At 40.8% G+C, this 21,598-nt stretch overlaps 1 protein-coding gene across 2 annotated transcripts in view; it reads right to left on the reverse strand.

Moving 5' to 3' along the window:
• Positions 1-21,598, reverse strand: part of VGLL3 (vestigial like family member 3) — a 61,141-nt gene that overhangs the window by 22,186 nt on the left and 17,357 nt on the right. For both annotated transcript variants that reach the window (XM_060234434.1, XM_060234433.1), the window contains exons 2-3: positions 12,220-12,475; positions 7,767-8,267 (exon numbers count right to left, since the gene is read on the reverse strand). In XM_060234434.1, the coding sequence (XP_060090417.1) occupies positions 7,767-8,267; positions 12,220-12,475 (757 nt within the window). The remainder of the gene's footprint in view (positions 1-7,766; positions 8,268-12,219; positions 12,476-21,598) is intronic.

Below are 21,598 nucleotides of genomic sequence, written 5' to 3' on the forward strand. Positions count from 1 at the left end.
GCATATTGGTGACAATCTAGCCCAATATTCTGAATGACCACAACCAGCAGTTTGCATGCATTTCTTCATCCAGCTTTGGAGCTGTCCACATGCATTTTACACACTAGAAAGGGCTAATTCACAAATCCGTGGGACAGTCCTTTCCATTAAAGTATTCTCAATGCAGCCTGACTGTTGAGCAGGTGTGCACAGCTAGGACAGCTACAGGAACTGGATCATTTGGTATTACTATTTTCTCTATGTAAACATATTAAATTAGACCTCAGATGCTAACCATCCCTCCTCAAAATATAAAACTGAAACTACAATTAGGTTTACTATCTCTGTTTTCAGCTGCACAGGAACAAACTGCAATTTTTGAGAGTGTTTTTTTAACCTAAACATTTCAAATCCATTTTCTTTTTAAAACTAGACTCCTGCTCTGTATGCAGACAGACTATGAGACTGTCTACATGCCTAACTAAAAAAACCTGGAACTGCTATCATATTAAAGGAACCTTTCTATCTATCATCAACAATGACAAGTTTCACAGAAAGCAGAAATCTCTTCATGAATATGCCTTGCCAAAAGGCAGACCCCATGAAGGGAAAAACAATTGCTCCCAGTCCTGGCAGATGATCACTTTACAACCTAGAGCATGAAATTTAATTACTTTTGTATCATCTGTACAGCTGCAAACATTCTTAATAGCTATAAAATTGTCCAGACCTTTTTAAGAATCCAGTTATGCTGTTTTCCTTAATTTCCTGAAGCAGCAAGTTCCACTGTTTGACAATCTTGCTACATAAAGGAGAATAAGTGGCTGGAACCTGCTGCGATACAGCAGATAATATAGAAAAATGAGACAGAAGATTCAGAGAAAGACAATTCTGCAAAAGAATTTCTGAGGTATTTACCTTTTGACATTAGTTTTCATTACCACCAGTCTTTCTTTAAGTTATTTCATTGCAAAGGAATAAGTCTTCTCAAGTTCTCTCCTAACATTGTTTCTACAAACCCTTCCCTGCAATGAAGAATTCAGTTAGAAGAAGAACAAACTGCTCTACTCTAATCCACTAAAAGCCAACCCCAACCATGGACTTCAAGGAAGGTCAGAAGCATAATTTCAAACAATGATGCTGAGCTGCATCAGGCTGTTGGATCTGATGGATAACAAAAAAAATTCTACATGAAGCAGATGCCAGAAAAAAGAGAAAAGATTCAGATATCAATGAAATTCTACAACTGAGATGGAACAATAGAAGTTTCCCATAAACTTTGCTAAACCTGTAAAGAATAATAAAACTTAAGTGGAAAAGAAATTGCTCTTCTATCCTTAATGATGAAAAAAATCACACATAGCAATCTAAAAACTGAAAGTTTTTATGTACATGAAAATCATACAGCAGCAGGAAAAGCAGCTGTATTAGGCTAGATGTTAAGAATGGAAGGATTTGTTTTCTTTATATATAAGATAACAGAATTGATTTCTTCTGCAATATATCTATTTTTTAAAATACGTATTCAGAATTCAGTCCTTGTGTACCAACATATATATATATATGTCTAATATTGCCACACGAGAACTTAACATAAAGACCAACTATAAAAATTTCTTCAAATACACTAGGATCAGGAAACCAGCCAGGGAGGCAGTGGGGCCTTTGGATGATCAAGGGGTAAAAAGATTACTGAAGGACAATAGGGAAACGAAATGAATGAAATTTTTGCCTATGTCTTCACTGTGAAAGATGAGAAGTGCTTGCCCACTCCAGAACCACTGATTTTGGGAGGGGTGTTGAAAGACCTGAATCTGATTGAGGAGATGAGAGAGGAGGTCCTACAGCATGAGTTCTGTAAGGCAAGATCTTGTCTCACTAACCTGTTAGAGTTCTTTGAGGGGGGTGAACAAACATGTGGGCAAAGGGGAACCAATAAATGTTGTTTACCTTGACTTCCAGAAAGCTTTTGATAAAATGCCTCATCAAAGGCTCCTAAGTAAACAAGAGTCATGGGGTAAAAGGACAAGTCCTCTTGTGGATTAAAAACTGGATAATTAACAGGAAACAGAGAGTGAGTATAAATGGGCAACTTTCGCAGTGGAGGGTGGTAAGCAATGGGGTACTGCAGAGTTTACTGGATCCGATGCTTTTTAACGTCTTCATTAATAATTTGGAGTTGGGAGTAAGCTGTGAAGTGGCGAAGTTTGCAGATGACACTAAATTGTTCAGGTAGTGAGAACCAGAGAGGACTGTGAGGCACTCCAAAGGGATCTGTCGAGGCTGGGCGAGTGGGCATCAACATGGCAAATAAGGTTCAACATGGCCAAGTGCAAAGTAATGCACATTGGAGCCAAAAATCCTAACTATAAATACAAGTTGATGGAGGTATGAACTGACTGAGACTGACCAAGACAGAGATCTTGGGGTTGTGGGAGATAGCACACTGAAAATGTTGAGACAGTGTGTGACTGCAATTAAAATAAAGGCCAATGCTATGCTTGGAATTATTAGGAAAGGAATTGAAAACAAATCAGCCAGTATCATAATATATATTGATATAAATTGATGGTGCGGCCTCATTTGGAATACTGTGTACAATTCTGGTCACCACACATATTATTATATTATAGCATTGGGAAAAGTCCTGAAAAAGGCAACTAGAATGATTAAAGGATTGGAACACTTTCCCTATGAAGAAAGGTTAAAACGCTTGGGGTTCTTTAGCTTGGAGAAACATCGACTGAGAGATGATATGATAGAGGTTTACTAGCTTACCCATGGGATAGAGAAGGTAGAGAAAGAAGTACTTTTCTCCCTTTCTCACAATATGAGAACTCGTGGGCACTCAATGAAATTGCTGAGCAGTCGGGTTAGAATGGATAAAAGGAAGTACTTCTTCACCCAAAGGGTGATTAACACATGGAATTCACTGCCACAGGAGGTGGTGGCAGCTACAACCATAGGCAGCTTCAAGAGGGAATTGGATAAAAATATGGAGCAGAGGTCCATCAGTGGCTATTAGCCACAGCGTATTTTTGGAATTCTCTGTCTTGGGCAGTGATGCTCTGTATTCTTGGTGCTTAGGGGGGCAACAGTGGGAGGGCTTCTAGTGTCCTGGCCCCACTTATGGACCTTCTGATGGCACCTGGGCTTTTTTGGCCACTGTGTAACACAGAGTGTTGGACTGGATGGGCCACTGACCTGATCTAAAATGGCTTCTCATATGTTCTTAAGGCGTCTGTAGTGTCAGAGGTGCAGGAACCACAGGTTGAAATAAATTTCAACTGGTAATTAATCCTGTGCATCCATGCTTAGGCTTCCAGAGACAGTAAGCCTGCTTCTCAATGCGAAAATGTATTGGGAACATAGTAGGGAACAACAAATATGGCTCTCAGAATTTAGGCTGTATGATTTCAAGAAGCCTATGTGAATAACTGTGTATGTGCATAACTGAGAGCCATATAGCAACTGTGTAGTAACCTTAGCCACAAGAACACACAAAGCTGAAGGAACATGTTGGCAACCTCAGGTGTAAAAAAAAAAGTTCTGAGCATTCCTGACCATACTATTTATTTGAGTGCACCAAGACCCAGAAGAATAAAAAACACACACACCTAAATACTTAAAGTATGCCAATAATGTTCCCATGAATTATCCATCTGTGCTTAAGTCTTCTTTCAGAAAACACCACTATTTTGGACTTACTGTAGTTAATAGTCGGAAGATCATTATCACAATAAAATGAAATAGTTCTCAGCATACGCCATAAACCTATACTGCTACAATACAGCAGGAATGCATCAACCCTATAAAGTAAAACTGAGAATGATATAGAGAGGCCAATACAGGAGAGTGAAAGCTGGGGTCATACAACCTGTAAACCATTGAGTTAATATGGAAACTGAATAAGGTGAATGCCAAAATACACTTCAGTTTAACACCACCATAAGTAGGAAAAGAAGTTGACAATATATTATCAGGACTGTTGCTTAGACTGGGCAAAGCAATTAACTGACAGCAGCTGTAAACTGTCATCTAGAGTAGTAACTAATAGCAGCTGTGAACTGTCATCTAAAAGGTTTTGACAGCTGAGTTGACTGACAACCAGCAATCTAGGGATCCACCCTAGTAACAACTTCCTAATTGGTCCAACAGCTTTCCAATTGGTCAGATAGCATAGCTTGTATAATAATGCCTATGTAGAATGGCTAGCAAGTTGATGAACTTGGCTCAGTGAGATTCAGAGAACTACTACTCTCTTCAACTTCCATCTTTTGGTTGTGTTGCTGGAAACTATTCATCTGAAATGTCTGTTGAGATGTCAGACATATACACCTGATAGGTACAGTACTAAATAGTTAAGTCAGTTAGGTTTTTTGTTTTGTTTGATTCCTTGCTGAACTCTATATCTTTCCCCCCTATTTAAGTGTTGTTTGTCCTTTTTTCTTTTGAAAATAATTTTTTTTTATTAAATTGGAGTGAGTTTACTGGACAAACCCAAGCAAAGTTAATCCAGTGCCAAACCTTCCTGCTATTAGAAAGACATTACCACCCCTTTCCCCATCAGTTATCAATCCTTAATCACTGTCCTCTTACACACATGCACTAATTCTTAAATTTAAGTCAAGGCTGTTTTTTACTATTAATGTTTATCTTCCTCCCCAACATCAGCAATTACTGGTAAAAGGACAATGGTCTAAACTTGAAGAGTATATAAGTAATTTAATGCTTTTGTATCCAGAAGCCTTTATTGTGTTAGCAGCAGTTTTTAATGTACAAATAGGTCAAAACAAGGCTATTTACTCCCTTTTCCATGATTTCCTCCCAGGGGTTGATATTCCCAACCACCCCTTCCTATCAGTTATTCAAAGGATCATGGATGCAATTTCTTGGGGCTCTGTCTTATACACATTGCTTCCTTAAGCGCTTTAATGTGGTGTGTTTATGACATGGTGATGTACAAGGATGATCAATGGAAGCTGCAGACAGAAATACAAGAATAAAGACCCAGGGGCAAGGTATTTGTGGACCCAGGGGCAAGGTAGACTAAGGAGGAAAAACAATGACACAAACCAAGCTGGGGGAAAATTGGCTACAGCTTTATCAAAAGGTGACACATGTTAGCAAGATAAAGGAACAGGTAATACCTGCTTCTCTGATCTAACAAATATTACACATATAATTTGCCTTTGTGCCAAGTGGCTGACTCTTTAAAATGGATAGATTTTTTTAGAATTTGCATGCAGGGAAAGAAAAGTCTAATGTCCTGGTAATATCTGAATATTTACTTGGCTAATTTTGTTTTATTTAAATATGCACAAGATTGTACTCTGTTTAAGACAAGCTTTGCAATACATTGGCTGTAATAATTTAAAGTTTAGAATGTTAAAGCATATAAATGATTGGCATACTACTGATTTCAACTTCAAAAGACTCAAGGACTAAGGAAAAATACAAGTGCATGGAATATTTCATATTTTTAGATTATGAAGACAAAGGGGTTGTCCATATTCAAAGTATTGTCTCTCCATACTCTTTACATTCCTCTCTAGTTGTTCCAACTGTTGTAGCCCAATTAGGGTTGCCAAGTCCAATTCAAGAAATATCTGGGGACTTTGGGTGGAGCCAGGAAATATTAGGGGTGGAGCCAAGATCAAAGCTGTGACAAGCATAATTGAACTCCAAAGGGAGTTCTGGCCATCACATTTAAAGGGACGGCACACCTTTTCAATTCCTTCCTTCCATTGGAAATAATGGATAGGGGCACCTTCTTTTGGGGCTCATAGAATTGGCCCCCCTGGTCCAATCTTTTTGAAACTTGGGATGCATTTTGGGGAGAGGCACTAAATGCTACACTGAACATTTGGTGCCTCTACCCTAAAAAACAGCCCTCCCAGAGCCCCAGATACCCGCGTATCAATTTTCCATAATTTTCTATGGGAATAAATCTCCATAGGGAATAACAGAGTTCCCAGCAGACATTTCCCTCCCCTCCCCCCGCTTTCTGACGACCCTGAAGCGGGGAGAGGGCCTCCAAACCTGGGGATTCCCTGCCCCCACCTGGGGATGGCAACCCTAAGCCCAATCGACAACTGGCTAGACTATTCCTGTTCAGAATCCTCAGCATGTTCCAATATTTAAGAGTATACTATTATCACAAAGACAACTGTGAGCAAACAAGAGACCACAGAACATGTTCACTGCTTACATGGTGCAAAATTACATACAAAAAGTTAACTTACAGTTTCTGTACTGTTGGAGCACATGTGAATAGCTTCCATGTAAAACTACATGATTACTTTTTCCATAGCTCTGTCTGTGTGTGGAGGGGGTAGATATAGCATTGTTAAGCAAGATAATCACTTCCTGTAGATGGATACTCTGTATTCCTAAGAGAAAGCAACCAGTTTATAAAACTGGCATCTGGCCCAAATTGCCTTTTGCTTAAGAACTCCTGGGATTAGGTCTTCTGCTCTATTATCCACATGTGTATTGTCTCACAGACACTGCTGCTTCTCTATCCCTGGCTCTTAAAATGGGCACTTAAACAGATGGATTAGAATAGCTCATAGGCACAAGTGTAGGGATGTGTGTGGTCGGTCTTCACACTTTACATGTTTATCACAATAGGACCAGTGAAACATGGCAAGCCATCTGCCCCATAATTTAGTTCAGATATAGTCACGATAACTAAACGGAATGCTTATGTTCAAAGGCATTGTACTTCTGAATGCCAAAACATTGCAGAGAGATGGAGGGCTGTTGCCTTGTGTCTCTCCTATGGGCTCCCTGGAAACATCTGGCTACTGCTGGAAAGAGGAGCCTAAGCTAGATTGATCATTTGTCTGATTCAGCGGCGGGGGGAGGGGGATCTTATGTTCATATAAATAGTGTAAAACAGAGAAATCTGGAAATCCTATTTCAAATCCAATGACCAGCTCAAAATATGTGCTTATTTTCAAAGGAATAAGCAGTCATACAAATCAGCCAAACAAAAGTAGAAAAAAACGCCTCAATTTTGTGTAAATACACATATGATCACCCTATGCAAAAAGTTGAGTTTGGAAATGAAAGGAAGTATAACTTTAAAAGCAGATATTTTCAAAATAGCTGCCCTGATCCCCTTGCGGAGAGGGCAGGATAGAAATTTAAAGTAATAAATAATAAATAAATAAAATCAGTGTGAGCACCCTTCCATAGTTACAGTACATTCATAGCAGTTAGCAGTGTGAATTTTTAAAGATCATTTTCACTTCCAATTATGTTTGGAAAAAAAACCCTTTTATTATTCATCTACTATGGTGTGTTCCTCATGGGTTATCTGCACTGAGTTCACTGCTTTGGGGAAGTGTTTTGTTTTTCTTCTGCTTTCCCACAGCATAATCGGGTTTGCTGGCTTTTTCTATCAGGGTAATTTCTACTGATCTGAAAGAACCCTATTTCCATGAAAGTGTGAACATAATAGTTCCCAATAATTATATTTGACTACAGGATGCTTGCAGTAATATTGCAGTACAAAGAATGAACCCTTACATTATGGGATTATCAGTATCTATGAATTGCTCAGCTGTTTTAAATAAAGTAACCCTATTTTTATTTTGGTGGAAGTGAACAGCTCATTCCTTTAGTTTTGATTTGTAAATCTTGGCATCCCTGCAAACTTTGCCTTACCTAACTGTTTCTGGAATTCATAGCTAGAAGACCAGTCAAAAAATTAGAAGATGCTTAGCTGCAATGCATTTTTAAATAATGTAATGTATGGACAAGAGCAAATTACAGCTTACCTGTGTCAAACCCAAAGGTTGGCACAATGTCGACTGTTCCATGAAAAGCTCCTGCCCATGCTGAGGTAGCACTGGTGACAGCAGTAGAATCTGTATTGGCTGCATCACAATGTGGTGGAGGAATCTTGCCTGTACAAACTGAAGGCATCAGCAAAGGTCTGTACCCTGGGTCAAGGTGTGAAGTCGGCGGGTGGTGGTGATGCATGTGAGCATGAGGGTGATGGTGATGCATGTATACATCATGCATGTGTCCATATGCAGGACTCACCTGAGATGCTAAGGGATAATGCCAGGAGTCTGACATGCTAGGAGGAGGTGGTGGAGCAGTCTGATGCAGGGTACGTCCTGGCCAGTTGCTAGAATCTGTTGAGAAGGTGCTTGGTGCTGTAACTGGGAAATCATGATGAACTCCACCCAGACATGGTGGAGGTGGAGTTTGATAAGAACTGGTCCAAAACGAAGGTGGGAAACCACTCCTCTGGCTTGTTATTGTTGAGCTCTCTTTTAAAAAACAAATGAAAGGTATAAATGAAGATCAGTTCTCAAATGCATCTTCAGTAACAAAGCTGTATTGCTCACATAAAAGGAACATGGGTTACACTTGTAATAAAGATATTCATTAAAGGAAATAATAGAAAATAGGAAACAATCACAACAGACAAAATCTAGAGGGAATAGAACCCACATTTAATATTTTGGGATTTTTTTTAATCATTAAAGTTACATTCCTTTATTCCTCTTTAAATGAGCTTTAAAGTTGACTAAGACAATTTTAAAAAAATTAAGCCTTTTAATAGTAAGCTTATTTGGAAATAAGGCAAAATGGTTGATCTTAGAACCTAGTTTAGCAAAACACCAATGCCACTGGATTATGAAATTGCATATTTTATATCCCATCTTTCTAAGGAGTGGTTAGTGATTGTGTTATACTGGAACACTTCCATTAGTTTTCTTGCCAAATCCTTGATTTGGAGAAAAGGTTGAAGAAAGGTTGAAAACTTTGCAGAAAGTCGGGGAATAAATTTGGGAGCCAGATACTGAAACAAATAATGGTATGATTTATACTTGGTTATTAGAAAACAAAGCACTTTAAGAATCCCAAAAGTAAGTACAGCTTAGTGGGGGAAATGCTTACCTAATAAAGCCAAAAATCTAGGTTGGAAATACCTTTAGCAAGCACTTCAATTCTCTTTCATTTTGATACCCTTACAGATATGGTGGAATCATTGTCACACATGTCTTTGTGTGCCTCAGTTAGCCTGAAACCACCAAAGTCAAGGTTCTTTTTCCTTTCTTTCTTTCAATGGCTTTTATGTCCAGTTATCCAAATACATCTCAACTATAAGTTGTTTGACTGAAAGGTATAGTTTTAGTTATAAGAAATCATTTACAAGTTAAACTTTTGATGAAATATACCTATAAAACTATATAATATAGTCTAATCTTATTGTAAAATTAATTATATGGAGTTTATTTACTAATATCTTAAATTTATAACAGTAGAATTTCAGATTGCTTCAATAATGTCACTTCATTTTAAAGCTGTAAAACTAATCCAGAAGGATGGTATCAATGGCACAAATACAAGCAGCAGGAGGAAATCTTTACATATTTAAAGAATAAAGTTTGTTCTTTAGACTATTATTTCCCTGAAAAAAAGCAGTTGCTTCAAACACATGAGTTTTTAAATAAAGATTTCTTTTGAACATTTCAGATTTTTCATCTTGTATTCACTGAAAAGGTTAGGCATGTATTAAATTAATTCCCAGTTACTGTAGCTCAGGGAACATAGAACCTGTTCACATATGCATTTGCACCACTTGATAATGGGCCATTTCATCATACAAATGATATCTTTATGCTAAGTTATCAAGGGATGAATACATATGTGTGAGCTAAGGCACTGAATACGTCAATAATTCTGTAATTCTGACAAAATTCAGTACCATTCACATTTTAAAATCTCATTTAGCTTAATTCTACCCTCAGAGAATATACTTTTAATTCTGGTTCTAACATATTACATTTGAGGCGCAAAATAAAATAACTCGATCTTTTCTTAAAATAATGAAAAAACATCACTACCTAAATTAAGGAGAAGCAGGTAGACCCTATATATTTTCCTCCCAAATCAAGCAAGGCAATCAGAAAGATTAGTGTGCTATCACTACTATCTGTATATTATCTGTATATAGTCTCTGTGGAGATGAGAAAAACAGCATCAGAGATCATCTATGGACAGGGCATGGGATTCGACCACTCAGAGAACTCTACAGGTATGGACAAAATATGACTATAAATTAGTCAAAAAGGGGGAAAGCCCTCAAATATGGCTGGAAAATATATTTCAGAAAGGATGGAATGTTGAAAGCTTCCAAGTATTAGCTAAAGAAAAGAAGGAAGGGATGGGGAGGAAATCATGCCTTTTAGAGCTTAGAGAGACCCAAACAAGGAGATTCTATATGAGAGATTTCCAAATTGTCATCTCTTCCCCCTGACCACCACCTTGATCCTCATTGGTCCCAGCTTGTATTTCCAACTGGTAATTGAAAATGCATTGTTTTTAAATAAAAATATTGCATGACTTTCCCAATTGTCCTTATATAGTCTTTTCCTTTCATTTTTAAGATATTCAGTTTAACAAAAGTAGCAACTTCTTCAGTTAATGAATTCTATATAAAGAAATATCTATCAGCAGGACTGAGACACTTTGACCTTCTGAATGAATCAGACTGCATCAAGGTGACATTCAATTTCCATCTTCAAACTGATATAGTTATGATGACCATCTAAGCATGGCAAAGTTTATTATTTCACCATGAAAATGAAATATCTGTATAGTTTTCTCAGACAACAAAATAAGACAAAACTATCCACAGTACAGAGCAAAGGCACGTCCAGCTTTCTGTGCTCTGATCTGGAAGGTTCCCAACATTCTGCACTGGCAGATCCTTTGGCAAATTTGAGTAACTCTATATCTTTGTAAACTGATGCACAGCCCAGCATGTTTACTCAGAAGCGATACCCAATTGGGGAAAAGACCGTTAAAAAAAAAAAACTTGTCTAGTCAGATATATTTTCTGATGAAGATGAGCCCAGAATCAACCAAGAAAAAGTAAAGGAAAATGCCTTTTTGTTTGTTTGTTCAGGAATATCTCTGGAAACCTTAGATTGCCCTTTTGCAAAATAAATATGAAAGGATACTCAGTATCAAATTATATTCCAATGCTTGAATGTACATACAGAAGATTCAGTCCAATTCATATTATTAAATATATGTGAACTGTTACCATGATTCACCACCCAAACAACACACATATTATACAACTTGCACAACTATGCTGTAAACTAAACTGTCAAGTAACTAGGTGACTTTTGGAAACACAAGAAAACTAAATATGATATATCTTATTCAGGCAATGAAGAATTTCAGTACAGAACAACAAAAATATTCAAGGATCTTGGATACGGTTAAATACAGGGCTTTTTTGAGCAGAAATGCACAGCAATGCGGTTCTGGCTGGCTTGGTGTCAGGGGTATGGCTTAATATGGAAATGAGTTCTTGCTGGGCTTGTCTAAAAAAAAGCCCTGTGAGAAACAATGGTGGCCTTAATATGCAAATGAGTTCCTGCTGGACTTTTTCTACACACAAAAACCCTGGTTAAATATATGTTCCACATAGAAAATTAAAGTCTTGGGCAGAGTACTTAATTTTTTTTCTATCTTTAAGATGTCTGTCATTTTGACAGGACATATCTGATGAGGTGATAACTTGATACTATCATAATTACATACAGCTGTGGTTCTCTAGGTGAGATCTCTTTATTTGTATAGATCAGGGGTGTCAAACATGCTGCCCAGGAGCTGAATCAGGCCCCCGAACAACTGGTTGTCATCTGCTTCCTTCCCCCTCTCTCTTACTTCCTTTTGCTTGCTTTGCCAGGGTCTCTCAATTGCACAACAGAGCTACTGAGCCAAGTCCCTCTTCCTTCTATTGGCTGAGGCTCCTTCCCCTCCTGGTCCTTTGGGGAAGGAAGGAAGGAGCCAGAGCTTCCTTTGCCCAGCTCCCTAGATCCCATGGGAGAAATACAAAGAAAGCACCTTTAAGACTGAGTGCTAATGTTTTAAGGGTGTTTTAAAGTTTTTAAAGAACCTTTGTGTTTGTCTGTGTCCTTTATAAAGTTTTTATCTCTGATACCTTATCATAAATAGGTACACACATGGCCCAGCCTAACCCAACATGGTCTCATTTATGTCAGATTTGGCTCTCATAACAAATAAGTTCAATGCCCCTGATATAGATCTGTATCTGTGTTCTCCAGATATAAGATGTATAGATCTTGTGCAAATCTGTCTTTTTTTTTTTTTTTAAAGCCATTTGTCTTAATGGACAAATAGCACAAAGTTGATCATGTAAAGTAACTTTAACTAAACCATTGTGTATAATCTTACCTCTCCATAGTGGGTTTAGCCCTGTCTTGCTTTTGGAAATGACAGACTCTGGGTTGAAGCTGCTAGCTTGATTTAATGCTCTTGAGAAGTGTTCATCCACTACTGACCCAATGTCTCCCTGGTAGTAAGTGAAAAGGACGCAGCGTGAGTTAAGGTATTCCATCTCAGCAGGTTGGTCTTTCTCATCTTCTTCTTGTTTGTTAGAAAAGGCTGCTTCCAGAGATTCCTGCATCTTGCTATGTACAGCAAACTTAGTCTGGTATAAGGGCACAGAAGGAAACAACAGACAAATGAGATTACTCTGTATCTTATACAAATATGTTTATTATCTCATAGCAAATGAGATATGTTTTATAATTTTGTGATGGGCCTTTCCACAGTTCTATAAATGAAACATTTGTTATCAACCATCTAAGGGCTGCCATGTAGGCAAATCAGTTTGCGCCTCTTTTGCATCTTGTTACAGTTCCCAACTCCAGGGATGGGAGAAAATTCACATAATGCAAAATTTTTGGAAATCCTCCCTGATGGTTTTTTAAAACATATGCAAGTTCCCTTTTGCTATTTTTCTCTTGAGCTGGCACAATAGATGGCCTGTAGATGACAGAGAAACAAGAACAAATTAACAGCACCCACCTACCAAAGTAAAAACTATGAGTAAAGGACTTCATCTTTAATTAATATGGGGAGTAAAGAAGTGCACATTTTGAGTGAGAAACAGAAGCAAAGCTAGTATGGTAAAGAAATAGATCCTGTGAGCTGACACCGTGCTAAATTCTCTTAGGTATACCAACAAAACCATGCTATATTTGCATCTCAGAGCTCATAATATTAATTGTATAATAACTTAATCCTTACCAATCACCATATGAATAAGTACATTTGTTCAACTTGCAACACTTCTGAGCAATTCTATTCTATTATCATAATTTGGTCAGGCATTCACCACTTGTCATACTTTCACTGGGTTCAATATAATTTATGGAGGAGGGTGCTACTCCATGAAGATATGGATGACAGAATTAGGCCTTTTGTAATTAAAAAAAAAAATCTGAGAATAAAACATTGCCAAAGATACAAAACAAATGTGGATTCTTCATTCATTCATTCATTCAAACAACTGTTTCATTTTTGTTTTTACATAACACCGATTTATAAAAAAAAATTGGATATAAAAGATGATTAAATGTGGTGAGATTGGTGTGATAAACAACCCTTTGAAAAGCCTAAGAAAAATAGGGAAATAATCAAAAGGCTATGTTGGATGAAAGCCTTTGAATCACTATTGCAATTTTTTTTCTCAAATCAAACCAAAATGTCAAAATAAATATGTGTGAAGATCCATTTTGCATGGAACATATTTTTCAGATGTTCTGCTTTACAAATGTTTTCCAAGATTCTCTATTCCTAACACTCTGGTAGTGGCTCCCCATTTTGCCTAACATTCTGGAAATGAAAGGGGGTTAATCATGGTCATTTAGTGGTAGCACTGACTATTCAGCTTCTAACATGGTTCTCAGGCATACCATTAACTACAGATGCCCTACTGTCCTGACTGCTGGTTTAACATTTATTGGCCAGGGTGGGGGGAACAGAGTGATCTGTCTCAGTGACAGGAATTTCTCTGTTTCAGTGTCTAGCTCATGAATAAAGTGGTGCTTCTCACCTGCTCTTTACGTGCCTATCCGGAAATTAGTTTATTTTGGATATACCACAATAGAAATGGTTTCCCAAACCTGAACTGTGTCACTGGTAATGTGTAGCTTGGTCCTATGACTAGTTATTTCATTTTATGCATGTTCTGTTCCTATGATCACAGTCAAAGTGCATAAAGACAGACATGAATTCTAAGAACAAAAGCAGAAAAGGGCATGATAGAATGATTATTAACAGGGGTCATTTTGTAGAGAATAGATGGTGGAGCTCATCCTGGGATTGTTATGCAGCTGCACATACTATTCAATGAACAAGGAGGTGGAACTCTCAGGAGGAGGAGGTGGAACTCTCAGAAAGGTTCAGGAGCTGCACTCCTGTGAGCTCCCACTGAATCTGAGGCCTGATTATTAACAGCTGAATGAGTGTGGGGAATCATTGTAGTGTGTGGGGGTCATTGTAGTATAGTTTAATAAATGATTAAACTATACATAGTTTAACTATGATTAAACTGTGTCCTTGTTGCAGACATGTGTAACTAGGAAAACTCATGTTTCTAAGCATGCTGGAGCCCAACTGCGTTCAGGAATGTGACATGAAAGGCTTCAACTGTCAAGCATGCGGGTTCAATGACGAGTCGAAGTGGATACAAAGACTGCGTTTATTGATAGACTGATACTTTGGTAACAGGTTCTTGAGAGTAATGCTGAATACACATTGATACAATACTTTTAAGGCCTACTTCAAAGGGATTCCAAGGGATGGGGTTGCGGGGTAGCATTCACACATAAACTTTCATAAATGTCTACATTCCCATAGCGTTATCAGGACTGTGTCCTTGCTTTCCCCAGATGTCTCTTACTCCCTTACAGGAATGTATGGGAAGGTGCTGATTACTTGGTTTCAGTTCTCACTACTTCTAATTACGAGCTATAAAGCAAGGAGGGGGGAAGGGAAAGAATAACAAGCTGCAAAGTTGAATCCTTCATGATACTTCACAGACCAGGTTAGGCAGGACCCCTAAACAATCTATTATCAATGGAATTTCACCATGCTTGACATACTGCCCCCCCTAAAATCAACCTCGGGGTTTCTGAGGAAACGTTCTGTGAAACTTGTTTACCAAATCAGGGGCTAACACATCTTTTTCTGCTACCCATTCATTTTCACTGGCTGGGAAATGTTTCCACTTAATTAAATAATACAAAATCCCCCGTTTCATCTTTGAATCTAATATGTCTTGTACTTCATGATGACTCTGCTTCCCAATCTGGATAGGTTGTGGAGCTGGTGGTTGAGGGTGCCAAGAAGAACCGCCCGGATCTCTTCGCAAAAGACTGCAATGAAAGACAGGGTGTATTTTACTAAACATTTTGGGCAACTCCAATTCTATGGTCACTTTGTTAATCACCTTTTTGATCATAAAAAGGCCCAAGAATCTATACACCAGCTGCTTGGAGGGTTGATTTAGTGGGAGGTTCTTTGTTGACACAAATACTGAATCTCCCACTTTAAAATCCCAAGCGGGTACATGGGATTTGTCATACTGTTTTTTGTATGCTCCTTAGCGGCTTCCAAATTCTCTTGAATTCCCTTCCAGCTGTTCCCTAACCTTCCCCACCATTGTTTGAACGAGGTGGGGTCACGGGTTTGCTCTCCCCCTGGCAGCAATAGAACAGGCTTCCCCTCATACCCATTTACAATCTGAAACGGGGAAGCCTTGGTTGAACTGTGCACACTGTTATTGTAACCATACTCAGCAAACAGCAAGAGATCCACCCAGTTAGACTGTTGGTGATTCACAAAGCACCGTAAATATTGCTCTAACAGTGCATTCATGCGTTCCGTCTGTCCGTCTGTCTGGGGGTGGTAGGCTGAACTCAACCCTTGTTCTATGCCTGATAATTTGCAGAACTCCCACCAGAAATTGGCAACGAACTGTGCCCCCCTGTCACTAATGATCTTATCAGGGAATGAGTGTAGTTTCTCAATGTGATGGAAAAACAGATAATCTAGTTTCTTAGCTGTTGGCAGCTGCGCACAGGGAATGAAATGTGCTTGTTTGGAAAAGGTGTCCACTACTACCAGGATTATGGTTTTGCCCTGAGAGACTGGTAGTTTGACTATGAAATCCATTGACACCACAGACCAAGGACGTGTAGCTGTCTCTAGAGGTTTTAACAGCCCAGGGGGCTTCCCTCCCCTTCTTTTCGCCATTAAGCAAATTGGGCAGGAAGCAACGAACTCAGAAACATCCTTTTTCATGGAAGCCCACCAAAACTGTCTGTTAATTAGATGCAATGTCTTCACATATCCAAAATGACCAACTAATTTGTTAGAATGGCAGACTTGCAAGACTTTGGACAGTAGGCTCTTAGGGATGTAAAGCTTGTCACCTTTATACCAAAACCCATCCTCCTCTTTTTGTACTCCTCCCAGTCTGTCTTCTCCCTCTTTTTCAGTTTCTGTGGCCATGCGCTCCCCCACCACCACTTATCGGGCTGCAAATTCCGCAGTGTTTTGGACCGGGTGGTTACCATGGCGGCTACTTGAGAGGGAGGGATTAGAGAGTCTATAACCTCCTCTTTTTGACTGTTATGTTGAGGAAGGCACGAAAGGGTGTCTGCCAAAAAATTTTTCGTCCCAGGGATGTGCCTCCACACAAAGTCGAATTTAGAGAAAAACCCTGCCCACCGGATTTGCTTTTCACTGAGTTTGCACCGGCCAGTAAGCGCCTCTAAATTTTTGTGGTCAGTCCAGATCTCGAATGGAACCTTAGAGCCTTCTAGCCATGACCTCCAGGTCTTTAGAGCATAAGTAACAGCAAAAGCTTCCTTATCCCAGACCGACCGATTCCTCTGCTCTTGGGAGAACTTTTTAGAGATATAGGCACAGGGCTTTAGCCTCCCCTCCTCATCTTTTTGCATGAGGATGGCTCCGACGGCGACATCAGAGGCGACACATTGCACAATGAAAGGCTTCAGCTCATTAGGGTGGGTTAAAATGGGTTCACTAGTGAACAATCGTTTGAGCTTGGTGAACGCCTCTTGGCACCTCTGTGTCCAATTCAATTTTGCCCCTGGTTTTTTGGCATCAGGGCCCTTCCCCCAGGTTTTTAGCAACTCTGTGAGGGGTAACATAATTTGGGCGAACCCCAGTATGAAGGTTAGGTAAAAACTGGTGAACCCGAGGAACTATTGGAGCTGTCTACATGTCCTCAGGGGAGCCCAATCCAGTACCGCTTGAACCTTACTTGGGTCCATGGCTAGCCCTTGTGCTGATACCCGGAAGCCCAAATAGTCTAGATCAGTCTTATGGAACTCACATTTTGACAATTTAGCATACAGCTTGTGCTTCAATAAGGTGCTAAGAACCTCCCTCACTAATTTCACATGCGATTTGAGATCTTGTGAGTAGATGATTATGTCATCCAGGTACACCACCACCCCCTTGAACAAATATTCTCTCAACATTTCATTGATAAAGTTCATGAACACTCCCGACACCCCTTGCAACCCAAATGGCATCACTAGATACTCAAATTGTCCCATGGGTGTGTTCAATGCCATTTTCCATTCATCCCCCTCTTGGATGCGCACTCTAAAAAACGCATCCCTCAAGTCCAACTTGGTAAACACCTTCCCCTCCGATACTGTACTGAGCAAGTCCTTGATGAGGGGAAATGAGTAGGCTTTGGAGGTGGAGATCCCATTAATCCCCCAAAAATCAGTACAAAGTCTGAGTGAGCCGTCCTTCTTTTTCCTAAAAAGGTCTGGGGCTGCATGGGGGGCTGTGGCGGGTCAGATGAAACCTCGCTTCAAGTTCTTATCGAGGCAGTTCCGCAGTTACACCTTTTCCGCCCACCCCATTGAGTACAGTTTGGCCTTAGGTAAGGTCTGTCCCGGGATTAGTTCGATGGCGCAGTCCTACCTTTGGAGTGGTAGCTCATCAGCCCCCTGTTCGCTGAACACCCCCCTCAAGTCTCTATAAGCTTTGGGGATCGCCCGGACCTCCTCCATTGTCAAGCAAACCTTCTCATTTTGGGGCAGTGGACTGGGACCCCACTCTTTAGTCCAGTGGTGGGCAGTGCATCTCGGGTCATTGAATTCTATTGTTTGGTCCCCCCCCAACCTACTCCCAAAACCACATCATAGGAGGAGGAGGGAGCAATTACAAAGGCCTCCTGGTCCCAGTGGTCTTTAATGCCCACCGACACTGAGTCTTTAACACATAGGGTTCCCCCCTCATCACTGACCCATCCATCTGTTCAAACTGGATGGGGTGCGGCAAAGCCATCGTGGGGAGCCCCAATGCATCCACCAGTTTAGTGGTGACTATGTCTCTGGTGCAGCCCGAATCAATCAGGGCTTTCACTTGCACGAACCTCTTGAGTTTGCTGTTTAGCAAAATTACTGGTACAAAATACAGTGACCCTGTTACTCTCACCCTGAGCGGTGCCGGTTCCTCGGTGGCGACCTGCTGGCTGGCACCATTTAGAGCAGGTCGTCCTCGTTTCCTAACGGCTCGTCGGCCCAGGACATCTCACTCAGCTCATCTGTGACAATGGCGTCGTCATCCACCGTTGAGCTCGCAGCCGCGCTGCTCTTCACCGCTTCCTTAGGGCGGCCAGTCTGCTTCTTTGGAGCCGGAGTGCTCATCTTGGAAGCACTCAAAGGGGGTCGAGGGGGTTCGGACAGCTGCTAGCCAGGTGGTTCGGATCCCCACACCTGAAGCATTTGCGGGCCCCTGTAGCCTTCCTGCTGGCTCCCCCCCCCCCGGGGTTTCTTCGCCTCCGCCTTCCCTCCGGATTTTGGGTCATGACCCGACTTACTGCTCTGATGTTGGCGTTGCATGGCCACTCTCTTCATGTTCATCTCCACCTCCCCCACTAACTGGATCCATCCCACCAGGGTGGTTGGTCTGGCCTGCTGCAGGGCACGATCCAAGATGCTTGCGTTCAGCCCGCGGGTGAAGTGCTCAGTCTTCATCAACTCACTCTACCCCCTCACCTTAGCCGCGTTGGTACGGAACTTGGCCACGTACTCCCGAATTGTCTTGGAGCCCTGCTGCATGTCCCTTAGAGCGGCCAGGGCACAGGTTTCCTGCAGCGGGTCTTCGTACTGGGCCAGCAGAGTTTGTAGGAAGGTGGCTACAAAGTCCAGCTCCGGGTTCATGGCTTCGTACAGGCTTACATACCACCTCTTCGCAGCTCCCTTCAATTTCGACCCCAGATAGTCCACACAACTGAATTCATCAGGGAAGGTGTTCCCCCAGTAGTGCACGTAGCTATTTGCCTGGATCGTGAAATACTCCACCTCCCTCAGTCGATTTGCCTGTTGAACTCCCCTGCCATCAGGGTGGTCATCGGCTGCATCTCGTCCCGCAATCCCTTGGCTACCTCCTCGACCTCCTTGCGGATCATTGCTCAGAACTCACGAGCCATCTCACCTTCCTCCTCTCTCAGGCCCGGTGCTTCAGGGTTCCCAAGTCCCGCACCCAGAGGGGGGTCAGCCTCCGTACCAATCACTGCCACACCTCCCCCCTTTTCTTCGGGTCCGGGGTTCTCACCCACTTCGTTGGCCATTTTCCCCTTGCACATGTGCCTGGTTAGGATGGCTTCTCGGCGTACCGGGGCCTCGTCCATCGTGGTAGTGGATGTACGTGGTTGCCACTGCTATGGGGTGACCAGTAGTTGTTGGATGTGGAGCAGGGAACTCAGTCCAGCCACTCTCCGGGTGTCCAGCACATGCCATGGTAGGGTTGGTGCTCTCGCCCCTTCTTCAGGTTCGGGAAGTTCACTGCTTACTGGAATCCTTTCAGCCATTTGGCTATAAAGTTGCCAGGGCAGTTAAACTTCTTGAAGATTACTCTCAAAATGTCAAGCATGTGGGTTCAATGACGAGTCGAAGTGGATACAAAGACTACGTTTATTGAAAAACCGATACTTTGGTAACAGATTCTTGAGAGTAGTGCTGAATACACATTGATACAATACTTTTAAGGCCTACTTCAAAGGGATTCCAAGGGATGGGGTTGCGGGGTAGCAATCACACATAAACTATCATAAATGTCTACATTGCCATAACGTTATCAGGACCGTGTCCTTGCTTTCTCCAGATGTCTCTTACTCCCTTACAGGAATGTATGGGAAGGTGCTGATTACTTGGTTTCAGTTCTCACTACTTCTAATTACGAGCCATAAAGCAAGGAGGGGGGAAGGGAAAGAATAACAAGCTGCAAAGTTGGATCCTCCATGATACTTCACAGACCAGGTTAGGCAGGACCCCTAAACAATCAATTATCAATGGAATTTCACCATGCTTGACATCAACCCTCTATTTCATGTTATTTTCCCAAGCTGACATGGCTGTGGAGGACTACGTATTCCTCATTGTGTCATAGGTAATAGGTAGTTTAGTCCATACAGATGGAATGTCTTGGATACCTAGTCACTTAGTCTAACCTCCTGCTCATGGCAGGAATATACTCAATACATGGCCATCCTGCATCTGCATGAAGATGCCAGGTGATGGAGAGTCCATCACCTCCAGTCTGTTCCATTCTTGCAGCTTTTACTATTAATAAGATTTGCCTAATATTTAGCCAAAATCTACTTCCCTTGTAATTTCTACCAAATAGTTCTAGTGCCGCCCACTGAAGCAAGAGTGAAGAAGGCTACTTCATCTGCTGTGTGATTTTCTTTCAGACATTTGAAGACAGTGGTGATCATATCCTGTCTTTGTCCTTCTTCTCCAGGCTAAATGAAACAGATATTTGAAATTTGTATTCCTAAATAAAAATCCCTCTCTGAATTTACTGCATAACATTTTTATTATTTAAAGGGGGGGAGATTTTCTTCCTCATCACCCCGGTTGCTCTCCTCTAGTATGTCAAGAGGAAAGGCACAGTTTAAATATTTTAATAAATAAATTCCTTGACTATTGCTTAAAATACGCTGTCCAGAAATTGACACAGTACTTACATGATCTCAACAATACAGGACTATGTAGAATACAGCCCTTTTGATTTAGAAAATGTTAGTATACCAACCCCATGTAACATTAGCACTCTATACATACAGTTCCAATTTTGAATGAATGGGCAATATCTGTATTTTCAATATGGCTTCAACTTTGGTGCATATAAATCTGTTCTTTCAAAAAATGTGGAGTTACTTTTGCATGTAGACATATTCTCCATTACATCTCCATATTCTATATTCCATGGTTGGAGAGCCAAAATCAAGAGTCTGAATAGGGCTCAATACTTCTCAGGATTTGAACACACTTCTTCTGTAAAGTAGTCCAAGACTGCATTAGCTTTTTTAGCAGCCACATCACACTGCTGGAGAGAGAGCCAGTTTGATATAGTGGTTAAGTGTGCAGAGTGTTATCTGGGAGAAACGAGTTTGATTCCCCACTCCTTCACATGTACCTGCTGATGTGACCTTGAGTCAGTCACAAGTTTTCACAGAGCTGTTCTGCTCAAGTTTTGGGAAAGCTCTATCAGCTCCACCTGCCTCATTAGGGTGTCTGTTGTGGGGAGAAGAAAGGAAAGGAAATTGTAAACTGCTCTGAGACTCCAGGTAGTGAAAGATGGGGTATAAATCCAATCTCTTCCTCCTCCTCCTTGTTTGTGATCAGTTAAAACAAGATCTTTTTCATATGTACTGCTGCCAAGTCAGGTCTCTCCCATCTTATAGCTTTATCTTTGATAATTTTCCAAC

Source organism: Heteronotia binoei, chromosome 3 (assembly GCF_032191835.1).
Source record: "Heteronotia binoei isolate CCM8104 ecotype False Entrance Well chromosome 3, APGP_CSIRO_Hbin_v1, whole genome shotgun sequence".
Classification (NCBI taxonomy): Eukaryota; Metazoa; Chordata; class Lepidosauria; order Squamata; family Gekkonidae; genus Heteronotia; species Heteronotia binoei.